Here is a 17,856-nt window from a genome sequence, read left to right as displayed (position 1 = left end):
TCATTCTGTGTAGAAGAGCCGAAATGTTTCTGAACGTCTTTGTGTTGCTGCCATAGCTTGAAAAATACTGGTATATATCTCAGCAGAGAATAGTGAAACACGTTGGGACACTTATCTCCTGACTTGTTTGCCACCTGGGCGATACAGTAGGTTGCTACTATAGGCCAGTTGACTGTCCGATGAGATTTGGAGGGGAGAGGAGGTTATGTGCAAGTTTTTGTTGCATATGGAATTTTGTTTTCCGTTCTGTCGAGTGTTAATCGCTCTTGACTCTCTGTCAAGTCAAAAACATTATTTTTCATTTAAATTAATAATAGAGACACTGATAAAAACGAAAATAAATATGAATGACTAGTATAGGTTAATTTTGAATTATTTCTATATTGAATTATTATGAAGCTATGGACTCTGGTGTTATTACGATTATCTTTGAGTGGGACAGCTATACAGTTAACAATATCTTTGATGTTCCACATGGTTCTTCCTTTAGAGCAGTAGAGGTATATTTCCGGTTGGTGAAGTGGTAAGGGAGCGTATATTTTTCAGTTGTGTGAAATAATAATTGGGGCTATGTAATGTCGTTAAATACCGTATGAATCTTTACCACATAGTTTATAGTTACGTCCGTAATAAGCAATTTCTATTGTGGGATAGTAATTATTATGATGGTCGTAGATTTAAAGTTTGTGTAACGTTGTTTTATAAGGTGTGTGAAATATATTTGATTAATTTTCTGTTTAGGATTTGTTGACTTCGTAAAATGGCTGATGTAGAGAAGCCAGCAAAGACGAAGAGTGCGGAGAAACCAAAGGATAAGAAAGTTAAGCCTGCTAAGGAGAAAGTGGAGGTAGAGAAACCTAAACTGAAGAAGCGACCAAAGAAACGCCATGGTCGACTGTACGCTAAAGCGATATTCACAGGCTACAAGCGTGGTTTACGAAATCAGCACGAGAACACCGCCCTTTTGAAAATCGAAGGTTGCAGTCAAAAAGCAGACAGCTGGTTCTACGTTGGTAAACGCTGTGTTTATGTTTATAAGGTGAGTTAAAACTGCTGTAATGCTGTATCAAGAAACTTCATTTAACGAAACCATTCTTGCCCCGAAGTTCTTACTATTTCTAAGTAAGTCATTATATTAAATACGGGTGGGAGGACATCCGCCGGATAGCACTTAGATTAAAAATCGCTTAGTTGTGTGATAGAAATGTTTTGGAAGATAAATTTACAGGTAGGGGCTGACGTCTGTTTGGGAAATTGTTTCGTGCACAGGGAGTTTTCTACATAAGCTTTCCGAACTTTGGCAAGTTGTTAATTATAGCATTGTGTGTTTCTATTTACAGTTCACTTAGATGAAGCTAGCACTGTTGATGTAAACAAATCCGCATGTTATGTGAATGTGTTCTCAATTAATAAGTCTGTTTATTTCCTCACTCTTTGAATACGGACTTAACGTTGTTGGCAGCTGGCAGGGCTGATCAATTAGGGACAGCTGTGTTCCAATAATGAACATTCTTGCTGTGAATGACTATTTTCTTCATTGCTAAATGAAGACATGGTAGACATTTCATTGTCCATAACTGCTGTAAGAGTGTCAGCTTCAGAATCACAGAAGTCATTTCCACAGTTGAGTTCTTCTAGCAGTGCTTCTTGCATAGCATCTTTAGTCAGTAAAATGTCATTCCTACATGCTATTTTCATATAACACACTCGACTAAAGAACAGTTACAGGTATATTCAAGGGTCACAATAACTGGTCAAAAAATTGTCAAACTAATTAAACAGTGTATCCCTACTTCGAACATACGTCCTGTGCTAGATTTTACTCAGTGCTGAATTTACGTTGGTGGCAGTATGCTGTGTATGTGCAGTGGTACGTGCACACTACCCAACTCCAGACACTCCTCAAGTTGGGTTGGGAGGAGAGTTTCATCTTGTCTGTGATAATTTAATTATTGAGTACAGCTAATTTTAATTATTGTCACATCTTAATTTTATATACATTTAGTTGTAGGAAAGAAATTTTCTAAATTTAAAGTTCTTTAAAGCCAACTGACAACATTGTCATTGTATAATGTTAATGAAATTTACTACTCTTGCTGTAATGCCTGTGGTTTCTGTATTGTAAGAAATAAAACAAAAACTTTAGTGGGTCTAAGTAAGGATATTCATTGATGAATCGCATTAAACTGTAATAGCATTTGACCGTTGTCATGTGGTGGTAAAGAGTGTGCATGCACACTGTAAGGATGTTTCCCTATTTTGTGGAAATGCCGAGTACTGTTTGTGGTTACAATAAAGTGACTTTGCCAATGGTGTGTTAGGACTGTAAATGATTTCGAAATGTTATACTATATGGCCGACGGACAAATGGTGGACTAAATTCATTCATGAAATTTAGAGAGTAGTGTGGTAAAGAGCATAGTATATGTAGGCATACGTATGACAATTTTTCCCATTCAGTGTACCCCTCCTCGGAAAAACATTTTCATTATGGATAGCTGCTCACCTGAGCTGTCATCTGTTTATTCACCTTTAGTTAGATGATGTATTTTTAAAAAAATTGGTTCTTTAGATGTGTCTTAAGTATTTGATATTTCTGTGCTATTGCGAAAGTTTGTGTATATTGTTGTGACTATGTACTTCCCAGTGTTAATTTTTACACACAGAGAGAGAGAGAGAGAGAGAGAGAGAGAGAGAGAGAGGAAGTATCATATGGTATTGTTGGGCAGTAACTGTAATTTATTGGCGTTTAATGATTGCTGTGCAAGTGATGCAGGTTCAGTTCCCGGTACTACTAAGGATATTTCCTTGGGGCCAGGCCATATTTCAATTTCATGGATTCTGACTGCCATAAATGTTTAAAAATTTTTTGCACAAAAAAGTTGGAGATGGCTGCAGATGGCAGCTTTGTTTAAAGATGAAGCTATTGTTTGAAGATTAATGTAATCAGGAAAGACTATTACATGTATGCAAGGATGATGGCAATAAAATTAGCAAAAACCATGACTCACACGTGATGAACGGTGGGTGACACACAGATATGTTTAATAGATCAGAAAATTCAATGGGGCCTACCTGGAACAGGGTAGACTGGCATCCAAGCACAATAGAGGAAAGGCAACACTTAACATTGTGACTAGCTACAACCGCTGCAAGTTGTGTGCAGCATAATATTATGTAATCACAATTAACATGCTGTAAAGTTTGCTTTGTATTGTCACAATGGCCTCACTAATAGTTTTGTTGCTGTGAATGTAAACATGTGCTACACTGTTCCCCGGCTATTGTGAACATGAGTGCATGCATCGCTTGGATTTTCCTTCAGTGCTTATGGGTGTCTGAATGCAAAGTTTATGCAATGCGTTTCTGCCTCTGCAAAATCCTGAGTTTCATGTGGTGTTACATTTACATTTGATGTAACACAGTAACTGTGGCAGTCCTTTACTGTGCGAAGATGTCAAACTGATGCACATATATGTGCTAAAATAAATTTGTTTCGCTTGTTAGTTTTCAGAAAATTGTATATCATATTGACCAGAATGCCACCTCTCAGAACAGGCACCAACATTTGGCAATCCGCACAGCCATAATAAAAGCCACCTCAGTGTGGAAAGTAAAGAGAACTTGCTACTGTAACAGCGAAAGGGTTAATGGATGTGCCACAGAGATAGGGCCCTACCATATCTGAAGTTAAGGTACCAGGTGCAGATGCCACATGAAGCAATGGTACTGGCAATTTGAGGGTCAACAGAAGCGTCCGATCCCACGCATCGGCTTTGACCCGTGACGTAAGGGTGTTGTCGTGTGTGACGTCATGACGGCGCGGAGTTTGGTTTGAGTGTGGCTGTCTCTAGTTCTGTTTTATTTTATTTACTTTTCTGATCTGTTCGTTCTATCTCGTGAGATTTTTTTTTTTTAAGACAAAAAACACTAATCAGCTTCTGAAGCATCTTTATCTTCTATGGGTTGCAGGGGTTACGACCCCTGGGGAGGTGGGTGGGTATTCATGCAAGGCTGTCTTCACTTACACGTTGTAGCTACGCAAGGCGTCTAAATTTGTTTATATTTAGTTTGCCCCCCCCCCCCCCCCCACCCAAAACACCCCATTTCCTGCGCTTGTCCCGTTAGTGTCATTAGGCTTCTTGTGGAAAGTGTGTGTGTTTGTTTTTGTTTCCACCATATTTGTGACGTCATGGGTCAAAGCAGACGGGCGGGATCGGACGCTTCCGTATTTCCCAATTTGACAATGATTAATTAATGGATGGGGGTGGTTAATTTTATTCTAATATCTACTATGGCTGCTGCAATATAAGTAACTAAGTGTTGAATCAGTTCTTTCTGTCTGAAATGAAACTTCAGACCTTTTGCATATTTTAGTGAGTTAAATGTGGAAAGGTTCTTGCACAATGTCTTTGCATGAATTTGTTAGATTTTTGAGTCGTTTTAAAAATATATTTGTGTATGTTAAAAAATTGTTCCTGTAGGATAGTAACTACAAAATAAACAGCTTTAAAGCTGAACTGTGCTTACTTGTTTTAACAAGGATAGTTTTGTTTTTAAGGCAAAGAACAAGACACCAGTGCCTGGTAGATCAACAAAGAAGACGAAAGTTAGGGCTGTGTGGGGCAAAGTGACGAGGCCACATGGATGTTCTGGAGCAGTGAGAGCAAAGTTCAAAACAAATCTTCCTTCGAAGGCAATGGGTCATCGCATAAGAATTGTGAGTTATTTGCTATTTCATTGTAGTTTAATGTACATATTGATGAGTTTACTGGTAAATAGTACACTGTTGTCTGATTTAATAATTGGCATTCGTCATAATATTGTTTTTGTTCATGTGATTGTGTGGAAGACCATAGTTCATATTTATTTACATATAGAAATTGGAAACAAGGAATTATATTAAGCTTTAAGAGTTGATATATTCTTAGGGCTAGAATTTGCATTAGGCTTATCTTTAGAAAGTACATCAGTCAAATGCTGTTCACTTCGCATCATACATTCAGTAAGTTATTGATGTCTCACATACAGGTAGACAAAGTATCCCTGTTTGGCAATTTTCAAGTTGTCATGGATAGATACAAAGTTTCAGCTCGATATTTCCTTTCATTCCATTTCCACGGCCTCCCGTAGATCGGTGCCCCAAATATACACCACCTACATGTGTGCTATATTGCAACTATATTTAACCAGTATTAAACCTTAAATTTTTATGTATCTGTTCATTCAAGAATTGGTAATATGACACTTGGAAATGTTATTTGTGATTGTTGTACAATAGCTGCTGCCCTCAGTCAATATATACACACCTACAAAATTGATGAAAATGTTTTGTTGCTAAATTTTGGATATCTTTGGCAGCAATGTCTTCACTGTATGTTCTCCAATCACTGTCATGTTATGTCTAGAGAGTATTGTTTAAGCTTAAGGAGCTATATAGCTTAATTTTAGACTGATACCTACTCATGGATGAAATGACCTGTGAAAAGTTTTGAAAATTCATTACTTACATTAACAACAGTATTTAAGCAGCTGTTGAAAACATTGTCAGAATGTTTTCCACCATTGTTAAAGAAAGTTTATTTGAACTGCCCGTTCCTCTCTGGTGTTTAGTGATCAGCTTACTCCTAGAAATTTTTTTGTGGTTGAAGAAACATATTTTATGCACTTGAAGTGACTGCGGAATAAAATACGCAATTTTACTAAAAATAACACTTTTACCCTTTATTATCGCAAAGCCAGGCTAAAAATTTCTTATTTCATAAAACTGAATATATAAGATAGTGTTATGTATGCCGCACATCTTGAAAGGATTAACAGTGTCTTCGGTGTCTCTAGACCACAACTGTTTAATCCATTGTCACACTTGTTTGATTGTAGGTTGTTGTAAAGCTCCCTTTGGTGTGAATTTGTGTTTGGTTTCTTCAGTCGTCCATATGTTCTATTCTCTCATACACACTTTAAATGGTTTATTTATTAAACAAGAGGATGTAGTTGTGAAGTGAGTCCTCCCGGAATAATAGCAAACTATGTATTTCCCTGTCTGTTTCTTTCACAGAGTTTTAAAGATGACTAAACTGATCTAGCACAAGAACAGAAATCTTCTTCAATAAAGCACTTTCCCTTGTCTCATTAATCCATAATTTCATTCCAGCCTCATCCATCTAACCTTTGTCATGTATGTGAACAACACCTGGTGGTATTTCAGGTGGTTTTCTCATTGTTCTGCACTTGAAAATGATTGTTGTATTAAGTTTAAACTAACTCCGCCCTTAAGTTTCACTGTAACACTAGCTTAAGAGTGTGTATTTGAATCATTTTTGTATTAATTCCCGTGCCAATTTGGGGGGGGGGGGGTCCTTAAATCCATTTCAATACGTCATCTAGTTTTGGTCAGCTTTCATCCTGTCCCCTATTTGCACATTTAGTCTCTCTCTCTCTCTCTCTCTCTCTCTCTCTCTCTCTCTCTCTCTCTCTCTCTGTGTTGGTGGAGGGCTGAAATGCTACTCTGCTTTCATGGTCTTTTGCACGTGTTGTTTCTTTCAGTTCATAGCCTGTATCATATGAATACCGTTTTGGTGCTAATTTAAAGTATAAGATGCACCTGAATTTTGGAGGCAATTTTTCAAAGAAAAAAGTGTCTTAGTCCGTAAAATACGGTAATGTGTATGTTATGAAATGAATCAAGAAATGCTTGGTAATTTTTTTGTGGTTGAGATGGCACTGATTGTCAAAAGCATCTGTAACTTAATTGTGGTAAGAAATCTTAATCCAGTGAAAGAAATGTCACTGGACATAGAGCTTAGATCTGGATATTTTTTTACAAATATTTCAGAGTTTCTGTATTGTAACATCTGCTGATCTTGAAATTTCAGTTTGTTTGCAATACCTGCTGTAATCACATTTTGGAAAAACAAATGTGAAGTTAGAAAGGATTTACAGTCAATTGATATTTCTGATGTTGACACTTTGAAACTTTATTATACTCAGTTTAAAATTACTTTATGATTTACGTTTCAGCAAGTAGAGTGCCAGCTGCCATCCAATCATAGTTTGTTTTGAGCGCCACATGCTCGCTGTGTTGCCTGTTTCATGGGAACCGCAGTACTTAAAATGTGGGTAGATCCATGGTGGCGACACTGCCCCCCTCCCCGCCACCTGCCTGCTACTACAATTTGTTAATCATTTTAATCAGAGCATAATAGTTTTGAAGCCTAGCCAGAAGCTATGTCCCAGATGCTTGTAAGAATTTTCTCATAAGCAACTATGTTACCTTAGGGTGAGCAAGAATTTCACTAAGGATTGCATATATGCAGTTGATGCTTGTTACTCTGTAGAATACTTCACAAGCCTCTCTTAGAGGTTCAGCTGGTAAGATTAAACAAATTAATGAAAGGGTTCAATGGGTGACATAAAGTGGGAAGTTCAGCAAGCACGAAGTTCCATCACCAAGGCTATAGCAGTAACTGCTGGTGTGAACTCCACTGATGTTGTGGAAACGCGAATTGTGAAGTAATGCTAGAAATTTATATCGTTAGACGTTTCAATTACTGAATAAAAAATAACAGTGCATCATTGAAGTCATTCCAGCAAAGTTCAAATTTTGATCCCAGCTCATAGCAGCAGGAGTATAGAGCAAACTGCAAAAAAATTTGGTGCTTCTGTGGTGGTGGTTGAAGCAGGAAAGGAAACTAAAGATGGAGGCTGGCATCTGAGCATTCCCTGCAAAACAAGAGGGGGAGGAATGCTTGATAAGATCAAACGTAAAGTCCTCAGGTTCTTTGAAGGTATTGAACCTATTTTAAGTAATGTGGCAGTGAATTGAGCATTCAAAATTTTGTGAACTTGCGTCAGAGTTGTGCGTTGTCCTGCTGCTACACACTCACTTTCCGTGTTCTGTAATGCATCCAAATGCCATTCATGTTTGCTGCAATACCCATGAAAGATGACTAGAAGGAACTGATCAAGAAAATGTGTGCTGTTTGGTATCAGAAGACTGCAATGCCGTGAAGTGTCCTGGGAAACTTGAAGTGGAAGAGTATTTGGTGCATCTTCTCAAAGATGGGGATACACTAGATATGTCATGCAATTACGGAAATGTTTATAGAGGAACTGGTTCTAAGAAGTTATGGTATGACAAGACACCATTTCCTGCAAGAAAATCTTGAAGTTTGGCGACATCATTTTGATATATTTCACAGAGAACGAAGAGTCATTGATGTTGGGTAAGGTTTTCATTAGGGGGACAGCAAAGCAACATAACTCCTTTGTGGTTTACTTTGATGATGGTAAAGAACTACAGAACACCAGCATCTGTATTATTAGTGAGTGCCTTTGCTATGATACCATTTGTTCATGCTTTCATAATGAGGTTGATTAATATTTGAGGATAACAGTAGGAGAAACTGAGCTAATTTGCTAATTTAAAGATGTAGCTGCTCCACGAGACTTTATCTCTCAGGGCTCTCGGTTTTTTCATTAGTTTGTGCATGGCACCCATGGGTCCCTGAGCTGTTGTGGCCCATTCTTCCCTCCTGGGGTGTATTTCTTGTGCGCCTTCTCCCTCCCTCCCTCCCCTTCCCTACTGCCCTCTCTTTCCCCTCTTGGTGTTTTTACTTACATTGACGTGGCTATCCACCAGGTTCCCTGTATTCTTTGCAGTTTTGTTCCCTGTGCATTTTCTCTTCCATCTTCCCTTTTTCACATTTTTGGCCCCTCTTCAGGTTTTGTCCTCCACTTCTAAATTTTCTGTCTGTAGTGTGAGGAATTTGGGGAGGAATTCCCTCCTTAGTGTCTACAGTGTGGGTTCTTCTCCCCTTGTTCTTCCCCGCTTCCTCCCCCACTGTAGTCCCCCTTTGCCCTTCTGTCATCAGCACATCTAGTCTATCCATTTGGTGGAGCTAGCATGTACTCATCTGACTGATGCCCCTGACAACACAGGGATCGCAATTCTGATACCTGAGCTGTTGCCTGCCCATGTATGCCTAGGATTGGTTGCATGTCATTCTGGAGCATGAGAACTCTCGGCAACATCTACCGTGCCAGATGGCCCTTGCTGTGGCTGGGTGATGCCATGGCGTGAACCTCGGATCAGAGTGGGTGGTATGGGGGCAGATGCTGTGTGTATGAAATGATGTATTAAGCTCCAAAAATCTGGCCATTTCTTTGAGTTGTAACGGATCATTGAATTATGCTGCTTATGCCCCTGGTACCTTCCCTGCCCTGATTAGGGGGACCAGGCATGCCAGCTTGGGGTGAAACTCTTTGCCCGCTACCCGGTCTGCTAGGATGGACGGTACACATTCACTGCCACAAAGCCATTACTTTTTGTGGAAAATGTCGAAGAAAAGTTCGAAGTGGAGTCTCAGTAAAATGTTGTCCAGTTCCCTGTTCGTCAGAAATTCTTCTGGCATCCAATCTGCAGCTCTTCATGCTTGTGATCCTCTTCGCGTTGTTGCAGTGTCAGTGTCAGTTACACTTCACCATTCTTTGAATATGGTCTGGGGAGTCATTTTTCATACAAACCTCATCCTTCAAACTGATGAGCTTCAGGCCCATCTGGAATGACAGGGCATTCATTTTGTTCAGCATGTGCAGAAAGGACAATCGCACCGATGCTGGCACTTTCATTCTGGCATTTGACGGAGATACTCTACCAGAGAAGGTCAAGGTTTCATGTTACCAGTAAGACGTGAAACTATATCCCGCACCCATGAAGTGCTTTGGGAACACGTCTTCCCAATTTTCGACAGACCCTCTATGTTGTGACTGTGAACACCCACTTCATTAGGGGGCCCTGTGTTCTTCCACTGTCAGCTGTGTGTGTTAATTTTTACAACCGTCGCTCTTCACACACCGGATTGCCCAGCCTGAAAGAAAGAAAAGAAGACACAAAAGTTCCTGGATTGTTTTTTTACACTGAGACTCATCAGAAATTTGACAGAGTTCTACTGTTTCCTCTGTTACTACCTTTCTCCCTCCTCCCTCTTTCTTACCCCAGTCCCATACCTCCCCTGTGGTACCCACACCTTCCCCACTGAGTGTCGCTCCACCCCTCACCTCCACCCCTTTGGTACCTGCTGGTGATGGTGCTACCTCTTGGGACAGATCCTCTGTGCGGGATTATCCTGGCATCTCTGGCCAGAGGCCCGCTCCCAACATCTTGGCCACAGGACACAGTCTGTGTGCCTCAAGGTCGCCTACTGTCTTTCAGTTCCGGATCTTGTAGAAGCCTGCTCTCCGGCTGTGTCCTCCTATTCTCAACCTTTGAAAGAGATTAGGCCCTCCCAACACATCAACTCGGTACCGACTTCCACTTTGCGACCTGAGTCTGACCTCTTATTCATGGGTTTCACCTTGTTCTCATTGGCTACATATGATCAGGGAGTGTGATTGGCTCCAGCCTATTTGCCTGCAATTTGGATATCTACCCAGTGCTTATTCAGTGGAGTTGGAATGGATACTGCTGTCAACTTCCCAGAACTACAGTTCTGTATTGCCTTTTAATTAGGAGCTTGTTGTTCTTCAGGAAACACATTTTTCTGATGCTCACTCACTGACCCTTTGTCGATCCTTTGTCAAAACTGGGTTGGCTGTTGAGGGCTTCTGGTGACATCTGCACATTGTTCTGTATGGATATTGTTAGTACATGCAACCCATTTTGTACCGCATTGGAAGCAGTTGCCATCCAGGTCCATTTGGACTTTGTGTTCATCGTTAGCAATCTCTTAGCAGGCCACCTACATCGGCTTCTTCAGCAACTGCACCCTCCATTTCTCCTCCTCTAGGATTTTAATGCCCATCACCCTTTCTGGGGTGTGCTTATTCATGTAGTCATGGGCACTTCATTGACCAATTTCTTGTGGACCATGACTGTACCTTCTTAATGATGGTTCCCCTACTCATTTTAGTGCCACATATAGCACTTTCTCTGCCATTGATCTTTTGCTCTTTCCCCTCCCCTTCTTCCTTCCTTACACTGGTCACCACATGATCCCTTTGATAGTGTCACCTTCATGTTGCTTCATTCCCTTCCTACCTCCTGATGTCTAGGTTACTAGAGTGGGCCTTCTGTTGTGCCAGTTGGCCTCTATATACCTCAGTTGTTCTGATGAAGTTGTCTGTGATGTGTCTGATAATCCCACTCAGCTGGCATTGCTGTTCCCTGCTTGACGGCCCCCATTTGCCATTGGACAGTTCGATGGTGGAGCACGGCATTTGGCACCGCTATCTGTGATCATCATTGCACATGTCCTCTGCATTTCTTACTATATGTAAATGTCTTTGCATCAAAGCCTGTCACTTAATCAAACCAGCAAACGGATGTGTTCGAAATGTTTTGTCTCTCTAGGTTCTTCTGTCCCTTCGTCACGGTAGTGAGCTACATTCCGCATCCTTCGAGGTTGTCAGTGACAGTCTTCCATTCCGGGCCTTGGCCTTTGTATATAGATCCATCAGTTTTTGTGAAACACCTTGTGACCCATTTTGTGGCAGCTTTGGTGACAGCCTTCCTTGTCTGGAAATAGTGGACTGAAGTGCCCCACTTATATTTTACCCCTCGTCGGGCGGAATCCTACAGTGAAAGATTTACTGAATGGGAGTGTCTTGTGGCGCTTGATTCTTCCCATGATTCAGCTCCAATTGCTTCAATACCTCAATCCCCCCATGACAGTATCTTCTGCAGGTGTTCAACTGCATTTAGCTTAAAGGTGTTTCCTCTTCTCAATAGAGAGGGAGTATTGTGGTTCCTGTCCTTAACCTGGCAAAGCTCTGTCATCCCTTGATTTTTACTGACCATTCAGTCTGACCAGTGTCCCCTGTTTACTAAAATGGATGTCAACTTTTCAACTTCTTACCAGTGGGCAGGGTGTATATACTCTGGGAAAAACCTGGGAACTTTTTCATTTGGGAGAAAACTGGGAAAAACCTGAGATTTTTAAGATTCCAGGAATTTTGTTTTGGTTTTCAGTGACATTAGGTTTGTCTGAGCAGTTGCCAGTGGACTCGTGTGCATGTGCACTTGAATCACGTACCTACATCTACATGGTTACTCTGCAATTCACAATAAAGTGCCTGGCAGAAGGTTCAGTGAACCACCTTAAAGCCGTCTCTCTACTGCCACTCTCAAACGGCGCGCAAGAAAAACGAGCACTTAAATGAGCAATATCTTTTCCTGCTTCTGGCTACTTGAAGAATTTGTCCGGTGCACCAAAGCTGCCAGATTCGCACATGCGTGGGGCAGTCTGAATTGGAGTGAGGAAGGGGGTAGTCTGCACATGACCCATGTTTGTTTGGTGATTTCACTGTTTCTTCTTAGCTTACAAATGAAAACAAAATGAATTTCTGTGGCCGGGAGCTATGAAGTGAATTAAAATACATTCACATAATTACGGAAAGCTAAACTGTGTTGTTATGTTCAGTTTTCTGATTTTATTTCCACATTTTTGGCAGTCGAAACATTAATCACCTTGCAGAACGATGAAGTTATTTTTGTCGCTTTGCTAAAGAAATTTTGCTTTTATTGATCTTTCCTGCAGAGGCTGTCAATTTATTTGAAATGAAATTGTTACATTCCAAACTACTGGCACCTACAACTGTTTGCTGAATTTAAAGTGCTCGTTTTCAGCTTCTGGCATGTATGGCGTTTTGCAATAATAAAGAACCAAACGTGATAACACAGTATTGGCACATTTTGGTATGGTTTGCAAAATTCCAGCGTTCTTGGGGTATCTTCTGATGTCCTGTTTCTTTTATGACATACTGTGAGACCTCTTAATGATATATATGTGTGAACATGTGGCTTCCTATGTCATCGTAGCTGCGCATGCGCAGTAATGCTGGTTTTCTGGCACTCTATGGCAACTGTTATTTCTAGTAGGTCATGGAAAAATATTGCGAATCTTGGTTTGAAACCCGTTACTTTCAACGTAATTTCCTTTTACGCAAAATGATTTGTTATTTGTAAAATGGGCCATGAATTTCTTAAATCAGAGTTTTTGACTCTCATTTAAAGCTTAACTCTTTGGGGGCCAGCATCTTAGAAGAATTTCTTGCCCAGAAGACAAGAAATTTGTCATTATTTAAAATTTTACTGGCACATTTGTGTGATGTGTCTTACTGTATTAGATACAAAAAGACCAATATACGTAAAAGCTTAGCTTGAGTGGCAGATTATCAATGTTCAGGATGAATATTGTATGTGAAAGTTTAGCTCATCTTGTAGCTACATTGTGTTTATTAATTCAAACCTTAACTTTTTCTGTTTGTTTGCTTTACTTAAAAGTGATGTTGCTATTGGCTGACTACATCACGTGTCCTGTGCTCTGAATATCTGCGCTCATTGGCTGGCGAGATTACGTGACAAGACCTATGGCTGACTTAGAAAAATGCATCACAACCAAAGATTTCAATGCTTTGGTACATACTGTATTTAGTGGAATTCGAATTTATACTTATGTAATATGAAAATATGCAATGGACATGTTGCTGCACATCAAAAATCATCCAAAATGCACTTTTATTCCATATTTTGTGTTCTAAAGTGTCTGGAAGTTCTATGCTGGTGTACAAAACCTAAACTATTCAAAGGATTGATAAGTTTCACAGTTCCGAGGGAAAGTATATTGTCACTTAACATGGAAAAAGTGTGTGTTCACCAAGGGAAAAGTGTATTTTTATTTGGGAAATCAAGGAATTTTTTCTTTGTCCGTGTATATACCCTGAGTGCAGCTTTCAGGAGAGATGGTCAGATTGATCATCTGCTTTGATTGAAAACCGCAGTTCGGCACACCTTTTCTCAGTGGCAGCATCTCGTAGTTTTCTTTGATCTACGTAAGACCTACGACAGCTTGGCGCCATCACACCTTCCTTATGCTGCAGGAATGGGGTCTTCGGGGCCCCTCCTGATTTTTATTGTTTAATTGCTATCCCACCGATCGTTTCCAGGCCGGGTTGGCATTGTTCTCTGCTATCTGCAGACCCAGGGGAATGGTGTTCAGAGAACAGGGCTCTGTATTAATTTTCTCATTGCTATTAGTGGACTTGTGGCATCTGCCAGACTGTTGGCCACCCCTGCTCTGTTTGTGGAAGAGTTCTGTATTTGGGCTAGATTCCAATTGATGGCCTCTGCGGGACGACAGCTCTGGTGTGCTGTCCAATGCACTTTCACATAGACACTGGCATGGTTTTCAATTCTGCCCCCTTAAGTCGAGAGTGATGAATTTGTCATTGTACTACAGTCCATCTTGATCTGGAATGCTACCTTGGACACCCAGTGCCTGACCATGGACCCCCGTTCAGTGTCTTGGCCTTTGTCTTAACAAGCTTACTTGCATCGTCTGAAGGTTGGCTGTTCATGTAAACTCAGTGTCCTCCTTTCTTGCCCACACCTGTTGGGATGCGGATCATGTGATCCTTCTCTGCCTGTACAGGGTATTACTTATCTTGTCTGGACTATGGTTGTCAAATTTATGGATCAGCTGCCTCTTCCACACTGCTCCTTTTGGACCCGGTTCGCCATCATGGTATCCGTTTAGCCAGTGGTGCTTTTTGCACTAACTGCGTTGATAGTATTCTGGTTCAATCTGGGATCCCTCCCCTTTAAATTTGAAAGTCCCTGCTCCTGGTTTCCTATGCCATCACTATCTACTCTGACTGCTTGCCCCTCCTGTTCTATTGTCTTTGTGGCTTAGAGCTGTGGCCCACGCTTGTGTGGGCCACAGCTCTGCCTCGCTTCTACATGCCATGACTTCCATCTCCTGATCTTGTCCTCTTCCCCATATTCTGTCCTGACCACTTCCTATTGGTTAGTTCCTCGGCCCCGGATTCAGATGGATATTTTCCGGGTTTCAAAAGTTAGCCCATTGGTTTCAATAGAAACAAAGTAAGCAGTTTCTAATGATGCTGCAGCATTCAGTTAATACATTTGAAGCAGATGAATAAATTCCAGTTGTTTCAACTGCAATGTTACAGTCAGGGCAGTATGTTGCTTGTACGTGTGACAGTGCCAGGCATGTGATAAATATGTGAAGTTTCTTTAGAAAAAAAGATCCCTTAATCAGCTTCATGCATTCCATGCTTCTCCTTATGTTGCCAGTCTACTAAATATACTTGCTAATTCCAGACCAACACGTTTAAAATCATAAAAGCACCATCACATCAGGAAGGCAATAAATTTACTCTGTCTGAACAATACAGTATTAGATAAGTATACAGTCTGAAGTGGAAAAAAATTATTCCAGTTTTATAGTGTGCTAAAACTACAGACTTCTCATTTTCGATTGTTTAATTGCTGCTTTTTGGTTTAAGTTGATTGCTACGTAACTGTACTTCTATTTTATGGGAAAGCAGTTTTCACTGATTTTACTTTACCAATTGCCAAATTGTACTGTGTATGAAAAGTTCTAACTTTTAAGTCATGTATTTCATCCATAAGCAGGCATGGATCTGAAATTAAAAATCTATATTGTACTAAAATCAGAATATAGCATGGCTGTGTGTCCTAAACCTATTCTCAGCTGAATCTGCGCATAAAATTATGATTTATGTCTGGTTTAAGATGGGTTTTCAGTCGCACGTCGAATTTTATATCATTTTTCAAGTAGCATGTTTATTCAAAAATCTAATCAGTAATATATTCTTACTCAGTACAAAAAGTTGTAAGTATACAAAGGCAGGTGCTTGTACATTAGTGTACGTTTATTGATGTGGAATGAGCCAAATTGCACTGCATTTTCACCTGAAATATTAGTGATTTTTTTCCATTTGTCTTGAATTGTGATTGAGTTATCTTAAATTGCAGATTGTCTGTGATTAAATGAAAAGCTATTTATCCTCATTACAGTTGTAAAAACTAAGGAACTTGAAGCAGAAACAGCACCAATACACTGGCTGGAACTTAGATTGTCCAACCTTGTGCGGATGGCATCACTGATGCCCAAGACAGTGAAATATTACACAGGCAGCCAGGGAAAATTGAATTTAATTTCATCTGGGGAAAAGGAACTAAATTCACAATTTATATAAAGATAGCAACAAATGAGCTCAGGACTGGCTATAACAAAGTAATACATAAGTAAAAAAAATTCAAAATTGAGAAAATAGTTTCCGTTTAACAAAAATGCATTCCCTGTAAAATGTTATACTACAGTGATCAAACCAGAAGCACTATTTTCATCATACACACCTACTGTTTAATACAGAATACTAGAAGGAAAACATTTAAAATCGTGAGTAAAATTTTATGACCAGGAACAAAACATGAATGTGTCAATCACAACGTAATGTAGAAATTTGCAGGGAAATCTTGAATATCGCCGAAACATCACAGTTGAGATTGTGAAAAATTCAAATAGTGGGGCACACAATGTACTAGGACAGGCAAACCAGTCAGATTCATACATTACCAAAAAAATGGTACTAGACTTAAATGGTGCAAATACAAAGGCCTCAAGGAATTAGGATTGCAAAAGCTACACGATAGAGATGCTCTCAGGAAAGTGTCAGTCAGGAGGTTTGGAGGAAAATGTAGGAAACAGACCAGACATGGGCAGTGTTGTGGAACTGCACTCATTCATTGCACAGTAAAGAAGACTGAGCTAACAGGAAGGCCAGTTTGTGGTGATCTCATTTGGTCTTACCAATTTTCATGAGGCTGTCTGACTTCCTGATTATCAGTGGAATTTTGGAATGTCCTGATTTTTTAGAGATCTTATTAAAATCTAATTGTTTTGTGAAGATATTTTGTGTGTGGTGTTGTAAAATGTTGGATTTGCAATGTCATAGCGTTTTTTCAAATCTTGAATGACAGTGATTTAACATTTGTAATTTTGAATTATTGGTTCTTGTAATTTGTTTTGGTACGTAGTGTGTGGTCCTCTGTGGATGCACTTGTATACAGCTGGTCTTTAATTTGTTAAACGTGTTGCGTAACAGTCTTGTTTTCAGAGTTGGTTGTAACAGTGCTTACAGTTGGTAGTCTACTACTTTGGACATGGATACCTTATAACAGGTGAATGTAAAGTTTCAAACAATTGTAACAGTAACGTCATATGTGTGTTTAGAGAAGTTTTCAATGCACCCATTGCTCTTCCATGGTTTGAGAAATTAACATTAATTTTTTGTTTGTGCAGGTGGATTTTTATTCCTTGACAGTGAAATTTAAAAATTTGTTGGTGTGAGGTTGCAGGTGCATTTTGAGTGCTATGGTGTCATTAGTTCAGGGAAACTTTTGGAACTTCGTGAAAAATCTGATACTAGCAACAAGTTCTGTTCCCCTGAGTGAAATATCACTTACATTGTATTATCACTTGAGGATAATTTGGTTCAAATTCCACTGTGCCAGTACTTAGGTTTCCTTGGATCCCTTAAAAGTAATTCAATGAATCCTTTCTGGTTGCAGGCTGGTTTTATCACATGTATATTGTTTCATGACTAATAGTATGTCATTAGTGTACCTTGCTGCGGACAGTTGCCTGTTACCAAGTAATGCTATGTAACTCACTGTAAAATGGAAAGCTGTTCGAAATATTGTCTAATGTTTGTAATTATTTATTTTGTTTTTCTTCTTTTGCAGATGCTGTATCCCTCACGGATTTGAATGTTTATATTTAATGTTGTGACTCAATAAAGACACTTTTGTGTAATTTGTCCCAAGAAATTTATTTATTGTGTGTGTGTGTGTGTGTGTGTGTGTGTGTGTGTGTGTGTGTGTGTGTGTGTGTGTGTGTGTGCGTGCGCAGGTCTTACTACATTCAACACCACACTCACACTGGGCGAACTGCGCACCGGATGGGGATGAAATGATGAAGACAAAACAACACCCAGTCCCTGAGCGGAAAAAATCCCATCCAGCCGGGA

At 39.9% G+C, this 17,856-nt stretch overlaps 1 protein-coding gene across 1 annotated transcript; it reads left to right on the top strand.

Annotated features, from left to right (window-relative positions):
• Positions 1–392: 392 nt before the first annotated feature.
• LOC126161928 (60S ribosomal protein L35a) lies at positions 393–17,642 on the top strand. The gene is made up of 4 exons (XM_049918102.1): positions 393–523; positions 742–1,039; positions 4,562–4,720; positions 17,573–17,642. The coding sequence occupies exons 2-4, from the start codon at positions 761–763 to the stop codon at positions 17,594–17,596; spliced, it is 462 nt and encodes a 153-aa protein (XP_049774059.1). The 5' UTR covers positions 393–523; positions 742–760; the 3' UTR covers positions 17,597–17,642.
• Positions 17,643–17,856: the final 214 nt, after the last annotated feature.

Source organism: Schistocerca cancellata, chromosome 2 (assembly GCF_023864275.1).
Source record: "Schistocerca cancellata isolate TAMUIC-IGC-003103 chromosome 2, iqSchCanc2.1, whole genome shotgun sequence".
In the NCBI taxonomy this organism is placed as follows: Eukaryota; Metazoa; Arthropoda; class Insecta; order Orthoptera; family Acrididae; genus Schistocerca; species Schistocerca cancellata.
This window is presented reverse-complemented; position numbering and strand designations above follow the sequence as displayed.